This window comes from Patagioenas fasciata, chromosome 3, assembly GCF_037038585.1.
Source record: "Patagioenas fasciata isolate bPatFas1 chromosome 3, bPatFas1.hap1, whole genome shotgun sequence".
Taxonomy (NCBI): domain Eukaryota; kingdom Metazoa; phylum Chordata; class Aves; order Columbiformes; family Columbidae; genus Patagioenas; species Patagioenas fasciata.
In genome coordinates, this window is record NC_092522.1 from 43,803,012 (window position 1) to 43,826,730 (window position 23,719).

The 23,719-nt window shown below is 41.5% G+C and overlaps 2 protein-coding genes across 14 annotated transcripts in view; one reads left to right on the forward strand and one right to left on the reverse strand.

The window, feature by feature from the left end:
• AKT3 (AKT serine/threonine kinase 3) overlaps positions 1-9,876 on the forward strand; it is a 159,506-nt gene extending 149,630 nt beyond the window's left edge. For all 3 annotated transcript variants that reach the window (XM_065833488.2, XM_071806219.1, XM_071806220.1), the window contains one exon: positions 2,463-9,876. In XM_065833488.2, the coding sequence (XP_065689560.1) occupies positions 2,463-2,548 (86 nt within the window). In that variant the 3' untranslated portion in view covers positions 2,549-9,876. The remainder of the gene's footprint in view (positions 1-2,462) is intronic.
• Positions 9,075-23,719, reverse strand: part of SDCCAG8 (SHH signaling and ciliogenesis regulator SDCCAG8) — a 111,233-nt gene continuing 96,588 nt past the window's right edge. For 5 of the 11 annotated variants that reach the window (XM_065833486.2, XM_065833484.2, XM_065833483.2 and 2 more), the window contains 3 exons: positions 16,111-16,237; positions 14,149-14,231; positions 9,075-9,212 (listed from right to left, as the gene is read on the reverse strand). In XM_065833486.2, coding sequence (XP_065689558.2) covers positions 14,181-14,231; positions 16,111-16,237 — 178 coding nt within the window. In that variant the 3' untranslated portion in view covers positions 9,075-9,212; positions 14,149-14,180. Of the gene's footprint in view, positions 9,213-14,148; positions 14,232-16,109; positions 16,238-19,194; positions 19,450-21,282; positions 21,403-23,719 lie in introns of those variants that run through there. The other 6 variants (XR_011738298.1, XR_011738297.1, XM_071806214.1 and 3 more) reach the window with 5 other exon arrangements.

Sequence of the window (23,719 nt, forward strand, 5' to 3'; positions counted from 1 at the left end):
ACTGTGTAAGGTTTTTTTCTATTTGAATGGAAAAGCTATTCTCACTGTTACTAGTGAAAATCTTCATATGGAAGTGTGTACAAGAAACTCTCAACGACAGTGTTATTTTAAAGATGGAATAATTGCAAAACTTAGAATATATGTTTGGTCTGTTTTGTTTCTGTTGTGTGTGTTTTGTTTTGTTTTTAAATAACAGAAAGCAGCAGCTTCAGATGTGTGCTAGCTGGCAGTTAAGGTCTCAGTCCATCAACGTACTCGAGACATGGACCCTCCTTTAAGCACATGGACACGGCTAGTGGTTTCAGTAGGTTGTCTCAGTTGAGTGAGTGAGGCCTATTTTAAAATACTTTGAAGACCAGCAGAAAAAACAAAACAAAACCCCACAGCTATTTACCAGAGACAAGTGGATGTCTCTTGTGTAGATATCAATTACTTGAAAATGAAATGTTCTGTCGGGTCCTGTGCTTCAACAGAGCTCTTAAATAAATTATTAATATAGATGTAACTGTGGCACTGGGCCTTGCACAAGTTTTCTTTGTTCAAGTGAGTGCAATTTTACCACAGTTTGTGTTTTTGTCATCTTCTGCTACACACAGAAGAATCATTATCTGATCGACCAAGCTAGGGCTTAGCAGAGTTATTTACCAAAGCAGAGCAGTTACAGCCTTGCTGCTGAGTTCTCGAATGAATTTCCTTTCTAAGAAGTGAGATTTTTTATTTTTATTTGGGGGATGGGGAAGGAGGATCACAAAGGTAGGCAATGAAGGCTATTGCTAAGGTTGATTACCCATTCATAGAGCTACATAATATTTTGGTGTTTCAGGATTCCTGGGTTGAGCTGCAGTTTTCTGTTGGTATACTGATCTGGAGTACTTGCTGGATTTTGCATTTGTAGTGTTTGAGCACAGTCATTTAAGTAATTTTATGTCTTCCTGCTGTTCCCATCCTGCTGCTTCACATCCATCTTGAGAAGCATTTGCCTATACTTGTAATTTGAACAAATTTTGCTAAAATTTGGGTTAACTTGGAGTCTGTTGATTCAAAATCATGAATTCGTCACCTCTTGATACTCCACATCTACAATGCCAATGGCTATTCATCCATCAAAGGCTGAAGCCATACACAATATGTGGCTGCTACCAGGGCTTCAGCTTTGCATTTATTGAGAAATGGGAAACTGCTGCCTTTTTTAGTGAAATACACTGGTTGAAGGACCACACAGGGTTTTCCCATTTCTGCGTATTGCAACAGGAAATGATTTTTAATTATTTTTCTTTTAAAATCTAAAAGTAATTGTATTATCTAAAAGGTGGTATCACCTCTGCCTGATGTGATATGCAAAAGGGAGGTTAAAATATGTCTTAGGGCTGGAAGGTTGGTAACTGTGTTTCAGAAAGTTATTGCTGAACTGAAGATCTTTTAAAGTTGTGGAAATACTTTTCGTAACATTAAGGCCAGTTATTTAGATATCAAAGTGTTACAAATCACGCTGAAGTGAATATTGAGCCTGTATCTTGTATCTACAGTAATCAAACTGCTAGCGAAACAAACAAGCTCTGTACATTAACCTCATTTAAACTGACAGCATAAAAGTGAAATTGTTTTTGAAATTACAGGAACTGAGAGGCACTGTTGAAGTTAAGCAGCCAAATCATAGCAAGTGCTCAGACCTGCATTAACTCTGATTTTTATATGTTGAATATAGGAAGATACAAAAGATACATAATTCTGAAATGTTCCATATTAATACATTATTAGAGTAACAGTTTCAATAGGATTCTTGAAGGATAGGCACTGTTAAAAAATCCATGTGAGAATGGAGATCCAAATTCTCCGAGTTAGGTAACATCTGGTGCCTTGTTTCCATTGGCGCTGCAGGAATTATGTAGATAAATATATTTATGAATTTGGCTTAGTCCGTGTTCCCTCTGATCCCAGTAAATGCTGTAAAAATAAATAGTTTACTAAAAAACAGTATGTAAGACTTGAAACACATAGAGCCTGCATGAAACATTCATTTTGTAGCTGTTTTTTTCCTTTTAGCCCCCTTCAAAATTAAGGAACATTTAAATTTATCTACAGTGAGATGATGATTTCCTGAACTCAGCTTAAGAAACACTGAAACCTGGCTGCTTCACTCAGCAATTGGCTTCTGTGTTACCAGGAGGTAGATGTGCTGGCATGTTTCGATTAGCCTAGAACGGGTAGCAATGACTGAAGTTCTCAGGTGATAGACATGATAAAACAAACTTACCAACCCACCCTGAAATAAATGGTGACTTATTGGAAGTATATCTTTTCAGTGAACATTCTTCTGCTGGATGACCATATGTGAATAAAGTCTTACTTTAACTTGAGCCTTTAACTTCAGCATTGAACCCTGAAAGACGTATCGCATATCAGGTGAATAATAAAATTTTGTTGCAAATATAATGATATTTTGAACTTCTCCCTTAATGCAGATGACGAGGATGGTATGGACTGCATGGACAATGAGAGGCGGCCGCATTTCCCCCAGTTTTCCTATTCTGCAAGTGGACGAGAATAACTTTTCTGTTCTGCTGCTTCACTGTCATCTTAGGTTTATCACTGAAAATGATTCCTGAACATCACCACCAGTACTAGATACTATCTAAGATAGCAGGGGCACTTTCAGAGACCGTTCCAAATTGAACAAATTTATTTCCCAAACCTGCCTAAAATCCAGTTTGGTTTTGCATGAAATACGAGGTTTTGTTTTCTACTACGCTCTCCTGCTGTTGCTGCTGCCCACGGTCTCAGTGTAATAGCAATGTTGAGAAGTTACTAACAGTTTCTTTGAAGGCAGATGACTTGACTTCAGCATTGTACACTTTGTGCACAAGTAGTCATCTATTTTTCCTCACAGTGGAGGTTAAACAAAAAATGTGTTGGTCCAGCTTATCTTCTTCCAGAAGATGAATGAAAATTGTAATTAGTCTAAAAAGACTAGTCTATAGCATTTTCTAGCATCTGGTTGTGCTGGTTAGAACAAGGAAACATAGGGGTGGTGATGTACATATGCAAGGTTTTTGTTAGGCATATCATTACTTGAAGCAGGTCTCTGTCATTAACATCTGGCTGGAATTTGTTTGGGAAATGTTTGAGAGAAGGACTTAAACTGTTGATATATATAAATATATATATATTATTTTTTAATTACTGTTGGATACTACATAAGAAGCAGAAGGGCTGGGCTCACCCAGCCTGCCACTTAGAACTTCCAGGTTCATGTGCAATCATGGAGAATCTAACATTACACATGCAAGAAATGAAGGCATAAAAGCAGCAGTTGAAGTTGTTTAAGGGGTCTTATAATTTGCACCAGATAACATCTTTCTCATGCTTTTCTTTTTCTTTCATGATATACATCACCTCTGATGGCTGAAGAATGTAGACAGGCATAATGGTATTGCTTTTCACCAAAATGTGTGCACCAAGGTAAACAGGTGTTTGCCTTACTCGTTTTTATTTTGAGTTTGTGAATTAGCTTTTTCTCCAGGTGTTTAACTCTGAAGATTTTTTTTGTTATACTGCAGTAGTATTTATTTTTAGAGATAAGGATTGTATGTGTCATGTTTGCAAATGCTGCTACATCTTAGATAGAACAGGCTTAGAGCAGTTAATTTTGTAATATATGGAAGGACTGTACAAGCTGAACGGAATAATGCACTTTTCTCCCATGTGGAAATTTTAACAAGGCTCTGAAATTGTACATACTGCTTAGAATCAGATTTTTGTGGATGAAATACTGTCTTTTAATTGTTTGGCAATGGAGGTGAGGAATTCCAGCTTCATGTGCCAAAGGGTTAAAAACAGACTAAAAAGCTACGCCTTGTGCCCTATTGAGGATAAACGTAAGAGCCTGATGGCACACTAGACAATTGCTGTTCTAAATGAAGGAAATGCATTTGAACAACGAGATCACAGTGATTACAAGAAAAGCACTTTATTTTAATAATTAAAACAGTAAATTTTTGGGATCAGCCATTCTCAAGCAAGGTTTGCCCTCAACAAAAAGGGTCCGAAACCCAGCATGTTACGTATAACCGTGGTACCTGATTGACTGAATTTAAAACGTCACAAGAAACGCTCCACTGATAAGAAAACGTCTTTCCATTTCAGAAGATCTGTATCTAACAGAACATGTGCATAAACTTTAGCTTGGATCTTCAGCAATGATAATCTTAATAATAAACCCTTTGGTGCTAGGAGTCGGGGCATGACGCGGTGCCGTGCCCACGCGCACGCGCCCTTGCTAACACCGTCTGAAAACCCCGAATCCATGGGATTATCATGCGAAGTATCTTTGCGCTCGGATCTTGTCAGCTCCCGCCAAGACTGTGATATCGCTGGGCACGGGCGGTCGTGCTGTGGGAGCGAGCAGCTGGGTCTGCACGGAGCTGTGCTCCCACGTGGCTGCCGTGGCCTCTCCACGGGGGAAGCTGAGTGCCCGAGCACGAAGCCCACTGCTGGCAGTGCCTGTGCTGGGACAGTCGAGGGGTAGGTGGACATTTTAGCAAGGCAGCTAAAGACACAGACTAATTTAGACAATTTTTCATGTTTTGTGAGTTATCTTTAGTAATGGATGGATAATCAGTCAGGAATATATCATGATGTATATTCTAACTATATAGGATCTTGTTCTGTCTCTGTGTAACACTAAACACGTGTAGAGTATCCCTCTTTGGAGAGAGAGGAGCACAGCAGGTGTGTGGCAGGTCTGTTCTGCACCGGTGGGGCAGAGGTGTCTACACTGACATGGCAAGTGAGGGACTGAAATAACTGAGTACTTCACAGACGGGCATTAACTAGTTCTCTGCAAAGGCCTCGTACTTACAGACTTAAACTATGGTGATACAAAATCTGTGTTATATGCCTGTGTTTTTTCTCGCCTATGTTTTCAGCTTGTGATAGCAATAAGTTTCTTGCCACAGGGCACCTCTGGCCACTGACCAACAGGTGCCGTGCCTCTGGCCAGCCGCTCCTCGCCTGCAGGAGAAACCCTGTGGCTGCTCACCATCGCCTAGCTAGGTAGAACGCAGTTTGCAGTAGATATCTGTCAGTGAATTATTTGAAAACCTTTTAAGGCTTCACTTCGCATTGTACTGTCCGCCTTCCAAAACGTCATTGAGCACGTTTATGCTACGGAGAGAGTCAGTGGCCACTTTGTGCTGCCAGGGTTGGGGATTCTCTCTCTTACCAGTGTTAGACGAAAGACAAGTGGGCAAGCGGTGCCGAGAGGAACGTTTGAAGAAGTTCTTTTGCTGTTCGCGGTTGTGGTTGGATTTGGCCAGGAGGTGGTGGCTGGTTACCTGGGCGAGCCTTCCGAGCACAGTACGTTTCAGACTCTGACTCCAGCTTGTACTGACTTCCGTGTCATGTGTGTGCCCTTGTACTGCAGCCATCTCGGAGGAAATAGGTCATTTCTCTTTGGATTTTGGCAGTTTTGCACACAGCTTCGCTTTCCACACTAATCCATCTCCCAGTACATTCCTGTCGCTTAAAGAACGTTTATTCCAGTATTGTTTTACATTCTTTTCCATCTTTACTTGCAGCTTCTTAAAGCTGACTGTTCTTGCAGGGGCCATGTGCTTCTCCTAGAGTACAAAAGTAAGGTCTTTCCTTACTAACTGCAGGGTCTATATATTACACCTCAATGTACACACTTTGCTGCTACTGTTTGTACTGTCTACAGTAGAATTTCCTTATCTTGCTCCTGGTAGTGCATTACAGGCAAGCATGAAATGTAAAGTATTTATTTAAATAAAAACCTCTAAATTGGTAATTGAATTACCTCCCTGTAGCTTTAGAGTTTGTGACATTTCTTGACCTTGCTAGTTCTTTCATTAGATCCATGCAAGATCTAGTCATATGGTTAAGGATATTAAGCAGACACGACTATGAACCCAAGAAACCGGATTACTGTTGGTCATACTTAAACTGTTTATTTCCTTAAGTATATGGCCCACAAGGATGTGAAATAACTACAAGAAACTGTTTTTGTACACTGTACATCCTTAGTATTTTTACACATATATGATAGGGATGCACATTATTTTCCTTCGTACAGACAGCTTAAATAAAGCACTATGTCAATCTGCTACTTCTGTGTTTTTTAATGCTAATTTGTTCTGGAGGTTTGTAAATATATATATATGATGTTCAAGCTTGCCACAAAGGACATATTTTTTTATATCTGCACATTACTATTAAATATCTTAGAGGATAAAATTCCTACTTTGTTCTGTGTCAGAGAGAGAAAAACTGAAATGAGAAGGCTATATTGCAGATTACAAAAGATTTCTCAAGTTTTGGGTTAAATATTTACTTCATATTTTAAAGTAATTTTATATAGGTTAGATGTTTCAATCCTGAAATGCACAAAAAAATTACTTAATTTCTTCTTACAAGAAAATGTACATCGTTATTTTTTTATCACTGTGTATATAATGATCTGTGCATGTTTAGTTACAAGTTTTATTTGCTGTGAAGTTCTAGTGATAACTGTAACTTGCTGTGACGTATTTCAAATACTGGGTGATCAGTTTCAGCTTGTAAATTATTAAGTTACAGTATTGTCAAAAAAAAAAAGCTTTCATGACTAAGCAAGATGTATCTGTGCTTTGGACCAAGGCTATTTCTATACAGGTGGTTCATGTTAACTCTACGAGATGTATGTCACTTGTAAAAGCAAATTTGGGTTACACTTTTAAAGTAATGACTACACAGGGCTACGTTCCTGTCAGAACACCCACGATTTAAGTGATTTGTCATCCAATGAAATTCATAGCCTCACAGCCCATAGTCAGGCGAGGAAAAACGGGAAGGTGAGATTCGCAGGGCATCTCCTGGTGGGACTCTTTGAAGCCTGCATGCTGGTCCAGGACTGTTTGAACCAGCAAACTGGGCTGAGTGTCCCTAAAGCAGGTGGTCAGCTGGGGTTTAGCTCAGTTCTTGAGTTCTTGGACATGAATGCTTCCCTGAGATAGAGGTGCTTAGCCAGCTCTCAGCGTTGTGTTGTTTTGTTTTTTTTTTTTAAACAAACAAACAAAATTGTTTGTTTGTTTTTGTTTGTTTTTTTGTTTTTTTTTTCCCTTCCCCACATTTTATCAGGAAAGAGCATGAGGCAGCCATCGGTTCGGTGATACGAAGAGATGAGGGACCAGGATGTGGCAGCAGCAGGACTGTCTGCTCAGGCTGCAACCTGTGTCGCGGGCTCTGGCTGTAGACCTGGGCTTGCCTGGCCTAGATTGTCTGGTCTGACACTTGTGGACTTTGTAAAGCTAAGCTTTTTGTGCCTATGTAGAAGGTGGGAGGGTAGAACATGTAACAGGTAGACCTGGTGCTGTCTTGTGCTTAATGACGTAGAGTAGCTGCTGCAGAGAAATTGATTCCTTCTAGTCTCCCAGCAACATAACAAATTGAGTCTGTGCTTGGGATGAGTATGAAAACCTCCTCCAGGTGCATACTCTCCCAGCCCAGGATGTGTTGTTGAACTCAAACGTCTGTGGACACGGATGGCTGGCAGCAGTGCTCTGCCCACAGCCACCAAAGCCACCCGCTAGGTGAGGTACGTCCAGAAAGGCTGAGGGTCTGGCTGTGCCTCAGGCCAGGGTAGGGCAGCTCCAGGATCTTAGTGAAGCCTCAGTGTTGGGACTGGGTGCCCTGGTTCCTGTGTGCATGTAGCCTATGGGCATTTTCTTCTATTTAAGCACAGATCTATGCTGTGAAATAATTAAAAGTAAAAAAAAAAAAAAAAAAAAAAAAGCTTGCATATTCCTACGCTTATAAATATATATTCTTACCTGTGCAACCATCATCTATAAAGTGGTACCACGTATAAAAATTGTCAACTTAATTACGGTGGAGAACCCAGAGTTTGACTAGGGAGGATTTATCTTCATCAGGCTTTCTCATCCCTGTAGACCTGAGGCCATTTTAAGCATGTTTATTGTCATATTGGTGAAGCAGTTGAGGGAGGAGCTCAGATGTGTTTGGCAGTTTCATATGGCAGGAAATGAAATAGGAAGGCCAAACCACTTTGATGTAAGGGCTATACACTAATAATTCTTAAAATACAAGGGAAGGAAAGATTGTGTCCCATAGCAAATGGTAACTTATTGCATGTGGTATTACTCCTATTTTTGTTACATTTTATGTTCTTGCTGGCTGAGGAGGCTTGATTGAGGAGGAACCGGTCTTTGTGCTTTTCCCCCCCCCCCTTGCTGGAGCAATTCTACAGCTACACCAAGCACAGTAGCTGTAAACATTTTTTTTCTTATATGCTTGCTTTAACCTACACCAGTTAACAAAAGATTGAGCTAAATTCTTTCTGAAACAGGTTGGTATTTGGAAAGTAACTTTAAAAAACACAAGTACACAGCCAACCAGAAGAAAAAGAAGCACCCTCCAACTGTATCTTCCAGATGTTTTTAGTTCAATAATTCAAAGCCAGAGACGGCTAAATGCTGGTGAACAGTCTTGCATGACTTCAGTGTTGAGAGCCAGGCACCTCTCCTACAGCTCAGCCTGCACTAAGGGTTCCTTTGCCTTTACCCACTGAATGTTTTGAAGGGAAACCTGGCCCATGGCGATTCTTCCACAATGTATGGAACATTTCTCAATCATTCTTACACTTTCCTGATGGCTAAGTAGTTGCTGGGACTCTTACTTTTATATAAAAAGTGACAAATAGCCTGTAAAAATAAAGTTCCCAGGTAGATTCTGGTAGTGAGTTTATAAAGAGGAGTGCAGTTGTGCTTGTGCAGGACTTACAGGCAGTCCCCTTGTCCCTCCTCCCCCTGCACATGCTTTCACTTGAATTCAAAAGGACAGAACCAGGAGGAAAAAAAAAAATCAAATTAACTTTATTGGTGTTTGTCTGTAAATAAGGCATCTATGTTCAATTATAAAAATAGATAAAAACATTTTATAAAAAATTGTACAAATTATTAAGTCCACACTACGTAATAGCTGTTAAAACTAGCTTACAAGCGTAGCCTTTTCAGGAAAGTTTCAGCTTTCTTCCTAGGAAGTTTGTTAGGCTGGTAACGCTTCAAAATATTTATGATTCTGTGGTTAAAAACAAATAGAAACCAGTTGAAATTAGCCAGGAAGTGTGCTTGTTTTCTGCAGAGGTGGCTCAGGTGAACCTCAGACAAGCCCAAGTTTCAGCCGGGGGCAGAGCAGACCTGAAAGATAAAAGACAGCGACAAGCATAGAAGTCAGTTGTCTGTACAGGGTTGCTGGTGGTTCTTATTTGTGTCACTTCAGCCTGCGGGCAGGTTCTTAGAAGAGAAATACAGAACCGGCTGAGGCTGTGGTAATGCGATGTAAACAAGTGCTGCTGTCCTCGCCTCTGGCTAAGATCAGGAGTCGTACAGGTAGCAAGAACAAGAGCTATTTGATTTCTGAGAAACAGGATCTCCATGTGCTTTAGACATGGCTCGTGTTTAGCAGTAAATAACTGAGCTCTTGTTTTGGGGCACGTCTAAGATCCTGCCCCTTCCCCTTTCCAGGAAGGAGGCTGCAGGTTTGTGCCAGCGAGTGTTTACTGTGAATTGTGTGGCGTGTGCTCAGGGTGGGCGGCTGCAGCAAAACAGGAGCCTGCTGCCCGGGGCCGGTAGGAAACCTCTGGTGGGAAGGCTAATTCCCAGTTTCGAAGCTCTTGCATAGCTATTGTTTGTGCTTCCTCAGCAGCACTTCCGGACTTAATTAAGAGCGAGACATCAAACGGTATTGGAGCTGGGGGAGCTATCTAGAATTAAGCCACTGGAGTTCTAAAATTTGAATTTAAGAGATGTAAATGACCTCAGAAATAAAAATAAACTTTATACTTTGGCTGGTTTTGCATTAGAGGGCTAAAGGATTTTGCTTATTTTTTTTCCCCCTTATTGGTAAAGCAATTAGAGCTGACATAAAAACGTAGAATTTATGAAGCTGCAGTTCATTAAAGAATTAATTAGAAAAAATAACATGGTACTTTTCCCCCAAAATTCATGCACCAACACCAACTGCTACAGTTGAGTCTGCAGCCAGTGCAAGGAGAAGTGAACGAGAGCCACAGAAAGCCTTGGGGCTTATACATTCCCTGTCACTGATGGGTTAGTGACAGCCAAGGGACACCTACTCCACACTGCAGGTCACCCCCAGCATTACAGGCAGAAATTAAAAAGGCAACCCTCCCCCCCCCCTCCAAACACTCAGCTCCTGAAGAAGTTTCCTGGCACTTGGTGCTGTTGCAGGTGCCTCAGGACATCCCCAGCCAGCCCATTTCCCTGCCGGGCCACTGCCCCACCAGCCCAGCTGGGAGCCCAGCACATTCACCCGCTGCCCCCACCTTCACTACTCCCGTGAGCCTGCCCAGCTGTACCCCAGGGAGAGATTCTCCTCCTTTTTAGGCACCCTTTTCCAGACAGTAGCATTTCATACACCCAAACTCCAAAACGTTTCTGCTGTCATATATGGCTCTAACTCAAAAGCTATCACTTTTCTTGTCACCTCCAGCCACAAAAAGCCTTCCATTAGCCCTGCCTGGAGACATGTAATGCAGGTGGATATCAATACCTTCACCCCAAAGCCTCAGGGGTGCCTACGTGTCTTTTGTCACCACAGTTACCCAGTGCTAATGCTTTGTGAGATGCTGAGCCTCAGCTTGATTGACAGAGCGGGCATTTCTCCACCTGGCTACAGCCTGGTCTCAACTGCTTTAAAAACAAAGCACACATATTGCCAAAGTCTCTGTGTCCCCCACCATACCACAGCCCGCATGCTAAAGCAGTCAGCTGAGACCTGCAGTTCCCTGACTAAAAGAACACAAATCTTTCAATCCTGATGTCCAGGTAACTGGCAAATGAGTTGGTCACTGGATAGTCAGGGACAGGGGCCTTCCCCATCTTAAAGTTTCTGCTCCTCCCAGCAGTACTTTGACAGTCGGTGAGCAGATCTCTTCAGCACAAATTGCCCAGGTTCCTCCCAATACTCTCTCCCTTCAGTGGCACCTATTTTAACTGTGTGGGTGGGTATTCTTAGGGGTACGGGTTGGAAGTTTTTGTAGGAGAAGAACCACGGACCTCTGAATGGTTTAACTACTGTTAACTACACTCGTAACGGAGTGGAGCCACTAGCTGCTGCTTTGGTTAGAAAACACTTATGTGCCCCAATCCTCATTTGTGCAGCTGCAAACTCAATGTGGAGCTCTCAAGAGGGCCAAGCTCAGCTCCAGAGCTGCTCCCCAGCTTTGCCTGCTGGCCAGACACCACACAGGAGGTATGGACCTCCTACAGCTCCAGATCCACAAACTCCAAAGAGCAAAATACTGGGTGATGCAGCATTTGAAGTGTTGTATCAGGGCAGTCAGACATCAAGCAGCATTCTACCTGTATCCACTCCTGTCATAGTTTAACTCACCTCTTCTGACTACAGCCCATCACGAAACAATGAAGACTTTCCTTTCACATGCTTAAAACAAACAAAAACCCATCTGTGGAATGTCACTGGCTGTCACAAATACTCAGAAGAGGCACTGGTTTTGTGTATTTAGATGTCACTAAACCAAACAAACAAACCCAAACAAAAAACTACTTCTCCCCCACTACCCTAAGCAGTCTTCAGGTCTCCTGAAGAACAGCTGAGGGCTTCGTAAGGATCAGCCTGAATCACTTCTAAGATGGACAAGCTACTTGTTTTGGGGACATGAAGTTCCCCTTCTGTAGCATATATTAAAAAAAAAAAAAAACAAAAAAACAAAAAAACCAAAAACAACGAGCAAACAAGGCATTTTGGAGAATGTCAAGCACTGCATTCACTGCTGCAACCTCACTGCAAATTCATACTGATATTAGAAACCCACCGCTCAGGAACAGGTATAATTCTGTCCATACCTCCCACTCAGTGACTAGCTGGGCAAGGGGGGGAATACAATGACAGGTGAGTATATTTTAACTTCTGTTTAGAAGAATGGCAGTCTGTTCACAGACATGCTCCCTGTGCAAATGACACCTGTATTGAGGGTGGAGATGGTTTTAGTGGCTCGGCCCTACGGAGAGCACAGGTTCCTGACAGGGAAGGGCTGGCTTGCAGGAGAACTTCAGGGGGAGGCAGAGCAGCAGTGCAGGGTGACAGACCTGCTTGGAGGCCACCCCCAAGGGCCAAATGCTGTCCTGCTGCTTGGGAGGTTCAGCTGCCCAGCAACCCCTCCCACAGTCAGGGCCTGCCAGGGGATGAGAAACAAATAGTTATTTCTGTCAAAGGCAGATCCTGCAAGTGAGGAGCATCCCAGCTTTCAGAAACCTACCGAGCGGGCAGTGCTGAGGCCTCTAGTGATCTCAGTTCAGATGTCTGCACATTTGTATTCAGTGCCTGTATAGGAGGGGGCCTAAGAATCTCCTGTCTCCCGACTCGGAATGAGCTGCAGTGTAACAGAGACTCTCAAAGGTAGAAACTCAAAACTTTTATCTTTCCAAAACTTTCAAATCAAGAGGTGTAAATCTCATAATTAAACTTTCAACCACCTTTATGTGAACCTGAACATGTTATGCTGCATACACAGAATCACAGAATGTTAGGGATTGGAAAGGACCTCAAAAGATCATCCAGTCCAATCCCCTGCCGGAGCAGGAGCACTTACATGAGGTTACACAGGAATGTGTCCAGACTCCATAACCCCCCTGGCAGCCTGTTCCAGTGTTCTGTAACCCTCACTGAGAAGAAGTTTCTTCTCAAATATAAGTGGAACCTCCTATGTTCCAGTTTGAACCCATTACCCCTTGTCCTACCATTGGTTGTCACTGAGAAGAGCCTGGCTCCATCCTTGTGACACTCACCCTTCATATATCTGTAAACATTAATAAGTTTATCCCTCAGTCTCCTCTTCTCCAGGCTAAACAGACCCAGCTCCCTCAGCCTTTCCTCATAAGGGAGATGTTCCACTCCATCATCTTTGTTGCCCTGCACTATTAAATACTAGTGCCACCAATTAAATATTAGTGTAATGGCCCAATACACAGCCCATGCTGTAAGGTCAGGCCACATTATCATACTGGCCCTTTTTTGCTCTATGAAAGTGAAAATTGCAGTGTGGTTATTCTGAAATAATACTGAGTGCCTTGCAGTAATATAGCAGATTTAACATTATTATTTTAAAAGTATGTAATTCACTGCTGAGAATGAGAACAATGTTTCTAAAAACAGTGGTACTTGTTTTGGCTACTCCTTCAACAAGGATGCTAAAAAGCCTTTTAACTCAGGCTGCCCGTAAGGGAATTCAGCATCTAGCAGGATGGAGTATTTCTTTTATGACAACTTTTTTCACTCAATTTATAACCCAGAATTTTCCTTACAGTGTCAAATGAGTTTTCATGAAAAACAGCAAACACTAATACTAGAAATAAAAATTGCAGTGGAAATAACCTGAGTTTTGAAAACAACTTGTTTTGCTTCACCTTTTATTTTTTTTTCCCTAGGTCAGCTAGATTAAAATAAATGATGCAAATTTAAAATCTGTGACTTTTAAATTAAAGCTAAACCTCCAAAAAGTAACTCTTACAAGGCAATGGGAACAGCTATAACTATGTAGCAGTACAATAACTCCAACAACACTGTTCCAAATACAATTATTTATGTAATGTTGCCTCTTCAACATGACACTAAGTTTTATGGTTTATTACAGAACAAAGTGTAGCCTTTTTGAAGAAATAGAGAGGATTCTGCTTCTTTAGAAGGAAAATACTATAGCAAGCGACAAAACTAACCAATGCCAAATCAAAAGACAAACACCCAGTGATTATCCAGAACAAAATATACCTATGGTAAAATCTGAGTTCTTCTAGAAGTTTCCACCTTGCTAAGAGTTGTATGTCCACCATTCCCTCCAATTTAAATAATTAACATTTTTTTAATCAATTCTGTCAAGCAAATCTGTCTTTGCTGTGGAGTGCTTGTCCTAAATTTTTAAGTGCTTAAAAAAAAAAACCACGAAAAGCTCCAACAATTTAAAACCAAAAAATGTTTCACTTTCTTCTCTCTTTTGTTTTGAAGTGTTTGCCAGATTCAACCCACATCTGCAAATAGTTTTAGTCTTTACTCTCCCCCCGCCCTCTATATATAGGATATGGAAAAAATACCTACTTCTGCTCATTCCTCTTTATCCATCCAGGTTTTTACTTTATTCCATCTGTGTCCTGTTTGAGATCTGTATCCCATTTTTTCTCCTGAAATATGCAACCACAGTTACTAGTGGCTTATGTTCCAAGATACAAAAGCACATTTAGGTTAGCATATTTTAAATAAATTTTAAAATATAAGGTATGATTGGTTTCTCTCTCTTCCCCTCGTTCCCCCCACCAAAAAAAAAAAAATTGATTATAAAGGAGAACTGTTGAACAATGCAGTAAAATGTGGAACATTGATCAACACAGATTCCACAATTTTTCTTTATATATTCCTACACTAACTATACACATCTGCCTGTAGTTAAAATCTCCCACTTGCAGTGAACTGTTGTGTAGTTTGCTTATATCAATTGTCAGAGAGCTCTTTTGAGTTGAATTCCAATTCCCTGAGAACTACTGTTGCTTTAAATGGCTGCAAATAGATTTTTAGGACTCATTTTGTAATGTTTTTATATTATTCCTCTCTTCTGAGTGTTCTCAAGTTAAAAAGTATTCTCTGGAGCACAATTAACTTGTAATGAACATAAAGAAGGAAGCTGTTGCCATTCAAGTCTTGATAGCAGTATAATATCCGAATGATTTTTTTCCTCCTTTGTATCATTTTTGTACTTCTGCCCAACTTCATGAAAGCACGCTCATTTCCAGATAAAATAAATTATCAAGAACAAAATCCCTGGGGACCACATAAAGTCTGTTCACATTACCAAGAGTGCTTCCCCTCAAACAGAAATTTTAATTTTATTTTCTAAACAACCCCCTTCTTAAACTATCTTCTAGAAAGAGCACTATGGTTGCCCTGAAATTTGCCAGCAGTTACTAAACGCTGATAACCTTACACTATCTTGAGCTACCGAGTTTGTGTACTACAAGAGGAAATCCTGTAAAACCAAACACACTGAGATGATTAAAGGCATAACAAAAGTATGGATCTTATTCTCCTAGGTTAAACATCTACTAAATTCCACAGGCAAAAAGCCTACAAAAATAGTATGATTTAAATATTTTAAAGTTCTAAAACTGTTCATGCTCTGTTCACTGCTAGGTGTGCTACTACACTGAATGTCATTGTTACCTTGTTAACAGAACTTATTATCTTGGGCACACTCACTAGCTTGCAAGTTCGAAAAAACATCATGCTATGGTTGAAATAGTTCCTTTTTTTAGTCACAAAAGAGTTTGATTATTGGTAGTTTTACCAAAAACCTCATTTTGTGCTTGTTAGTTCTCCTTTTTCTGAAACAAGTAAAAGAAAGAAAGACAAGGGAAAAAACCAAACCACATAGCCCTCTCTCTTATTTCCAAAGCACCAACCAACTTAAGAACAGTGGCCGAAGAAAAAAAAGCAAACAACAGCTCCTGAGAAGCCAGAGCTTCCTGAGAGCGCTGGAAGGAAAAGCCAGTCCTGCCAGAGACGCCGTGCAGTGAGGGGTGCGCAGGCAGACAGATTCACCTTCACCAGCTCACACTGAGCTGAGTGCTCATGGAGCAGCAGGAAAGAGAAATGACTTAAGGAGGGGAAAAAAAAAAGAAAATCACAAAGTGGTTAGGGGGACTTCAGTCTGACCAGTGTCAGCCAAAAGCTCGAATTATCAACTTCAAGCTACTGTTAAAGATCGTATTCCCCTTTTCTCTGAAAAAGGAACGCAAAATCTTATGATAAGAAAGTTAGGATAACTTCTGCTGTTTTACTGTCACTTCAAAACACTTCCTTCATTTAGTTTAGGTTTAAGTGAGACTCAGATCCAGCTACCAGTCTCCTTCCAATTGCATGAATTTTTATTTAAATTTTTTCATAAGGTAATGCCTTATTTAAAACAACAGTAACAAAACCCAACAGCTGAAAGGAGACTGCTGGCAGATTTCTCTGCTAAAGCTGCAGAATATTCCCCTCAGACTTCCTTTTCTTTTGGCACCGTACCTGTGTTCGCAGAAACTGCACCTCTTCTGTAAGCAGCTGCTTCTCTTTGAAGAGCTGATTCTGTTTGTTGAGCAACTCCACTAACTGCTGGGCAGTGGCCTGGCAGTGCTTGTCAAGCTGCTGTAACCTGGAAAAAAATAGATAAAAGGGTTGCAGAGCATCTGATGTTGGAGTTCACAGTAGGAGCTTTGATGTTTGCACTGGCGGGTGCAGCTCCCAGATGAGAGAGCTTGGTCTGGTGGTTGGGCTGAGACTCAAGTATTACTCCTAGGATGGGCAGTCAATATATTTTATCTTCTCACTTTAAATGAGCACTTTTAAAGGTTTTCACTTCTAATTTAGAAATCTTCTGACATGACAGTGAATTTGCTTTGCCATTAAGCGACATCAGCAAAAACCGCAGGATTGCATCCCGATACCTGTCACTAAGCAAGCGGCACACGCTGTCCCTGCTTCAGTTATCATCTTCCAGAAACACACCCGCTAGCCCAGATTGCAAATCCAAATATCACAACCCCCTGACAAACTGGGCCTAAAGTGGCAAAACCTTTTGTTTTCTGTCTGCTGCTCTACACAACCTGGTTAACGTCCAAAACTCATTACAGAGCACAACATTTATTTCAAGAAAGCTTTGTGTTAATCAAGCATGTCAGGGTAGATCCTTTAATAGTGTAAGGGGGATTCATGGGGAAGGATGTGAAGAGCCCATCACTCCAAAGGTCTTAATGAGGGGCTGAAGCATCGAGAGAACAAGCTGGCAGGTATCAGAAGGAGCATGCAGAGGCCTTTTGCTTACACTTGGAAAACAAGTGCCCCAGTTGGGACAACATTGCTGCAGACAGGGTAACCGCACTTCTTTAATTGCAAAACCTGCTGTGACTTGTTATGTCCCCAGTGACTGTTTATTACTCCTATCTCAAAATATTTAAAAAGTCTGATTGGGACCTGTAGCAAGGGATGTAAACACAAGTAAACCAGAAATTCTGTTTTTACATAAAATGTATTTTATTCTTTAAATTGAAGCATTTTTAATTAGAAGTAATTTAGGATAACTTAGAAGCTTCTTTTCTTTAAATAACAGTATTCTAGAGAAAAACCTACACATCTAAACGCTATGCACTTAGGGAACATGAGCCAACTCTGTTTTTGTGAAGGTTAGTTCTGATCTAAACTTTGTACTTACTTTTGTAATCTATTTCTCGCTGAACATATTGAAATACAGCTTTAGCTGAACAAGCTTTTTAGGTTGTATCTCTCATACAGGCTGTGTTTCTAATGGAATTAGTTCTACGCTTACAATAAGACGTGATTTCCGAATCTTTCTACTTTCAGCTCCATGTGGTAGCTTTGACTTGTACAGCTGTCATAGCTAAGCTAATCACTCTGAATATTCACATTCTTAATCAGGACTGTTCAAATAACTGCATTAGTAAACACCCCTAAATTTCTTGACAAAAAGCTAGTAAACTCTAGCTGAAACAAAATTGCCAAAATCTATGTCAAACCCAGTATTTACTGATCTGTATCCACCAGCTAACTTCCTTGTAATTAAACTGCAAGAATCATGTAGCAAAGACTGAATGCCCATATTCCAGTGTCCTGTTACTCTGCTAACATATCCTTGCAAAAGGGATTTGAGGACCATCTCCTGGGAATCAGAACAAAACTACCAAGTGCAGATAGCTGCAAACAGTGACAGCTGGCTGGAAACTTCCAATGAAGCAAACAAAACCATTTACTTACGATAGCGCAGGGTACCCTACCCACCTTTGTACTGTTTGGTCTCTTTAAAGAAAGTAGCTTTTCCATAGCATCTTGTTCCCAGGGAGTACAAGAACAGTATTTCATGTTGGAGGCAATGTTGTAGTTTCAGACTGGAGAGCTGAGTTGTGCTCACTACTTTGCCATTGATTTCTACATTCAATTAACAATTCTCCCATTTTGATAGTGTTTCAGTCTTTTTAAAGACAAATCATATGGTCTTTGAGAGACCCTCTTGCACAAAATTATTATTACTGGCAGCTAAAGACACGGGTAAGTAGATAAACCCCTTGACCCACATCTGCAGCGACACGAGTGTTGCCCACCGCTGCGGTAGGTCCCGTTCTGGCTGCAGGAGCGAGGGCTGGAGCCGCAGTCCCGAGGAAAAGCCCTTTGCTGGTGTGCCGCTCCTCTCCTGGGGAGACGGCTCCAGCTCCAGAGCCACCACTTCAGTACAAGGAGCTTCTGCCAGTTTTGGCACCCAGAGAGAAGTAATTTCAGCTCATGTGAATTTTACATCAAAACAACACTTTCTACTACATACAGGCAGTCCATGCAAATTTCAAAACCAATACTTTATACAAGCCTTACTGTGCTCTATTGTAAAGCTCTGTATCCTTTCAGATCATGCAAAGGGTGAGTCAGATAAACTACTGGAAATAGGAAAATCTTTATGGCAATACTACTCAATTATGCTTTTCTGGTTTCTAACTTTACCACCCACTGTGTTACATTTAGACTGCCCCCTTGAGCAGAGGGAGAAAGATGACACAGACACCCAGCTGGGTTTGACTAACAGGCCACAACTTTTATCATCTGGATCTGTCTCCAGTGCTTGAGTACAGGACTGATAAGATTCTCTTCTACAATTCTGGGTCATGATGGATAAAGAGGGAGTAGTTGTAGTCAATGCAGATCTCAGTCTGTGAATTCCCAAATTCTGTCTACCACTCTGCTCTCCCAAAACTGCTGCCAAGCTGGCCCTTGGTCCGCACGCTGGGACTACCAGCCTGCTCCAGTGCATTTAGCTCCTGAGGACAGGCTCTGGGCCCTCTCACAGGATCTGCTATTATGTGTGACATGTGCAGCACAGCCACACATTCCCATATGCATTGTATCTGGCCTGCCTGCTGATCTCGTAAATGATTCAAGATGAGAAATGAACAGCTCCACCCACATTCACTGTACTTCCCATATGTTACAACTGCACATCGATGCCTGCCATCATTTTTACAACTGGGTGACAGAACCTTCTGCACATTTTGCTAATACAAATGAGTGAGGTTGCACAGTCGCCACATTCGCTTTGGCAACACCACCTACCACGCAAATGTGTACTGTGTCCTGAGCATCTCGGTGACCACCATATCCTCACCCTCCATTCCAAAGGAAATAATTTTTCCATCAAAGTTGCAAGGTCTGTAGAGCTGGGATGTCGGTGGCTGCTCCTCCTTGGCCTTGGAGTGCTGAAGGGTAGGAACTGACTCCACACTCTGCCATGTTACTTCAAGGCACAAGGTGAAGACATGTAGCTCTTGAACTGTGTTCCATTTGGACTACTTACAGGACAACCTGGCACTAAGGAGTAAATTCCCATTTAGTAGTAATAATAATACCCTTCAAATAATTTTCCATTAACCACTCTAAACCAAAATTCCTATTTCTATATGGAGATAGGAAAGAGGCAGCTTTGTAAGACAAGTGCTTCCACAGAAGGAGAATAAAACAGGCATCACAAACTGTGACAAATGCTTCAAAGTAAATATTTTGCTCTGATTATCAGTACTTGGAACTTGTATGCAGCTTTGTGCTAGAATGGCTCCAAGCTACCTTGCTACTTTGTGCAGCTACAACCTGCAGAAGACTACATCTCTCACTCCAGACAGCAGAAAAATCCAGATCTGAAACTAGGCCATACCCTAGCGTGTCCACAAATGAAATGGAAAGGGATACACAGGTTTCATTACTTTTTGAAAGCGATGGGTAGACAATCACAGCGAGACCCTGCAGAAACTAGGTGAAACATCAAACATAAGGCAGAGCCTTGGCACCAAGGTGAATTCCACCCAGCAGAATAAACCTCCGTTGTGTTTACCACCACAAAGCTAGGCTGTCACCCATCGCGTTACGATTAGATTGTCCCATCACGCGTGGCTTACAGATAAACCCAAAAGCTTCCTTCTTATCTATAAAGACACATTGCTAAAGCAGGGGCACCCATAAGGCTCTCACTGCAAGCTCGCTGCCCTGGGGGGCTCAGAGGTCCACAAATGCACAGGCCATCCACAGCAAAGGGAAAAGCTGATACAACCTGTCAGCCCTCCCCTGGGTTTTAAAGTCGATCTGAAAGAAATACAAGTATCTGTGGGCAGTGTCCATTCACCCTGCAGTGGGGATTGGTCCTTGACATAGCAGAGGTATTACAAGGTTATTTACTCGTTCAGTACAGTCAGATTACTGATGTAAAATGTTTTCACTCTGCTCCATGAAGCTGAGTTTGCTGAGACTGCGTGATTGGATTGCAGCAACCTGCAGCAGCTAAATCACCAAATCCAATAACCATGCTGCATTTACTGGCACACATCTTAATTAGGTTTTAATACAAGTAATCTGATAACTACTTCTGGCCAGCCAGAGCAGAGCTGTCAGAGCTGGAAGGGCTGTTATTGAGTGGCTCTGTTGGTGCTGTTGCTTCCCGCCAAAGCCCCCCATCTGCTGGTTGCCATGGTAACAGAGGGCGGCCCATCACGCCAGTGGCCGCCAGGCCGGGTGCAGTGAACCCAGGGTGCCGGCTGCCCGCAGAGGCCATGGCCCTGCAGGTAAGGAGGTGCCAGGGCTCGGCTTCTGCTGTCCCCCAAAAGTACCAAACCCCAAAGTCATGAGAATACATTACCGTGCAGCAAACTGCCTTTAAAAACTGTTTCCCTCATCAGACAAGAGATGAGTGCCAAGCTACTGGTGCCTAATGTCATTCTCACATCGCTCGTTCGTAGGTGGCCACAACATTCAGAGACTGCGTCTGGTTACAAGGGGGAAAATTGGGGCAATGTTGCAGAGCCCTGGGATGTTGTGGAGACACAGCTGAAGGGGACTCTGTCTCAACATGAAGGTAACAGCAGATTTGGTAATCGACCATTTGCAAATCTTGAATGTTTTTAACACACTATGACTTTTAAAAGCAAACGCAGGTTTGAAACAAGCTTGTTACAAAAAGAGGGGGCAAGCCAATTAGAAAAGAAACCAAAACTCAGCAAACTTTCCATCAGCAAACTTCTATCTCCATTATAATTTTTTTAGGTCATCCTACAAATTTGCTATAGTGTACTACAGTGGTAGGAAGCATTTAAGTTGTGGTACTTAACAGACAGTTGTACTACAACACATTAAAGGATGTTTAATTTGTATACTCACATAGTCAAGAGCTAGGCAATGCCAGAGCGAAGGTTTTCTGTGCAACTCCTTTCCCACCCTGCTGCTCCCCTGTTCAGCTTCGCAGATCCCTTCCTGAGGCAACTACGCACCATGACCCTGCTGAACAGTTTCAACCTAAATCACCATTTTTGGCAAGCCTCATAAAATCATAAATAATTTCAGCAGCATTTTAAAACAAAGAAGCATCACACAAGTTTCAGCACAGACTCTGATCACAGCTAGTTCCCAACACAGAGAGAGCAGGCTCTACCTGAGGGAGCCTCCTGCTGTATACAAGTTGATGATCAGGCTTGCTTTGCCCATTTGAGGGTCTTGGAAAGCCAGACTTGCTGCTATGCAAAGAGTGAAGGTGTATGGCTGGTGCCCTTGGTGAGCTTGTTTCAGCAGCCACAAGTGCCTCGGCTGCTGTCACCCCTCACCCCTCTCGCAGAAAGGGCAGCATGGGTCCCCTCTGCTTTTCACCTCAACTCTACTGCTTTTCTGTCTTCCCTTTTCATAGCAGAAGTGATGTTGCTTCTTTCATTAAGGCAGCAAAATTTGTATTCACCACTTCTTCATGTCTCAAATCAGCTCTACAGACAACTAGGACATTTAAAGCAGGAACAAAATTAATTCTCATTCGAGCAACCTGCGTTTTCATGGTCATTTGCAGCACTGGCAAATTCACACAGTAAATTTTGAGGTAACTAAATAAGAGTCTACAAATTCAGAAACGTAGACAAATAGTAAATTACCCCCCAAAGTTTCACTATTGTCCTAAATTGCTATTTACTTAAGATTTGGAGCTGTAGGTCAGGACCTTGAGTGATGAGCATCTCACAGGATGTCCCCATATACTCCCCAAATTTAAAAGAGAACATCTACACCACCCATCCTTTCTCCCTTCTAACTTCAAAAGCAAAACACTATGATCCACCTTTCTCATATTAATGAAAAAAACAAGGCACAAGAGAAAAAACACACAGACCAGAGAAAAAACACCCAGTAACAGTGAGTAGGAACTAAGGACAGTGAATGATCCTCCTCTCTTCTATCTTATTGGAAGTCCTGACTTCTAATAGAACACAGGGAGACAGTTTAGGGCACCCTAAAACAAGTTTCTGTGGCACTCCCCACCCTCTGAAATGCCTATGAAAATTCTGTTGCTGCACAGAAGGCCAAGACTGTCATTTGTTCAGGCAGAGAAGGAATGAAATCTATACAATTTCTAGCTTAGTACAGTAAGCCCTTGCCCACACTACAGGCAGAACAAACTCATATAACTTATGTTAACAGATGGTAAGTAGAAGTTAATATTGCTGGCACAGTTTGGAATCAGACACCTAAGGAGAAAATACCCACATTTCACCAGGAAAACCTTGACCTAGGTCATTCTCAATCACTTAATCCTTTTTTCTTTTTGTTTTCCTTTTTTTTTTTTTCCTCTTTAATGTATATAGTGTAACCTCTAAATTCCATTTTACTAAAGGTACTTTTAATTTTTCCACATACTTATAAAGAAGTGCCTGTAGTACATCATCTCCAATAAGATAATCTTTGCATGCCTTAACAACAATTACAAATAGGCTTTAATTAAAAGTTTACACACGAACAGTAGCTTCCCCTTTGTTTCAGATGTCATCACTGACTATTAGAATACATCTTCACTTCCACAGCTGGTCCAACAGGTTAAACAAATAGATCATGTAGGAAACCTGAGCCTGGATCTATTCCCGGGCTTCTAATAGCTCATGCCTAACATGCTGAAGAGAGAACATTATCAGCCTGCTCTTTAGTAGTGGGGTGTAGCAGCTGGGCTTAGTCTACATGATGGCCACTTTTAGCTCTCCTGGGTTTTAACAGGAAGGAAACAATGAAAGAGAATGGACAGCAGGCCAGAAAATATACAGGCGAAAATATATAGTCTATTTGTGTCTGAATCCCTAGGCTGAAGATGAGGCTTTTCCTCCTTTAAAGGAATTCAAAATAATATGAACTATGATAAGAATATGAACTCTGGATCAGGTTTATTCTAGAGGAAAAATAGTTCTGGTTAGTATTTTCTGCCTACAGCTGAGAAGAGCTTAAAAAAACAATTCTCCAAATCATTCAGGCTGACTGTTAATCTAGAATGCTGTAAAATACCTTAGGAAAAAAAAGGGAGGTTGAGGGGGCAAGACTTACAGCAGGTAATGTTATGGAAATGTGATAAATTCTATAGTCAGAATTTTTTTTTTTTTTAAAGATGTTGACCTCTCTCTGGTTTTGTTATGTGGTGGACAGAACAGATTTTGCACAATTTGTCGATCAGAAAACAGCCTGGATAATGTTAAGAGATGTAAATCCTATGAATGTGTCAACAGCAACCCCCTCAAGTTTATAAAGATCATTCCACAAGGTGCATATGTGCATTAGTGAAATAATTTTTCCTGCGCTT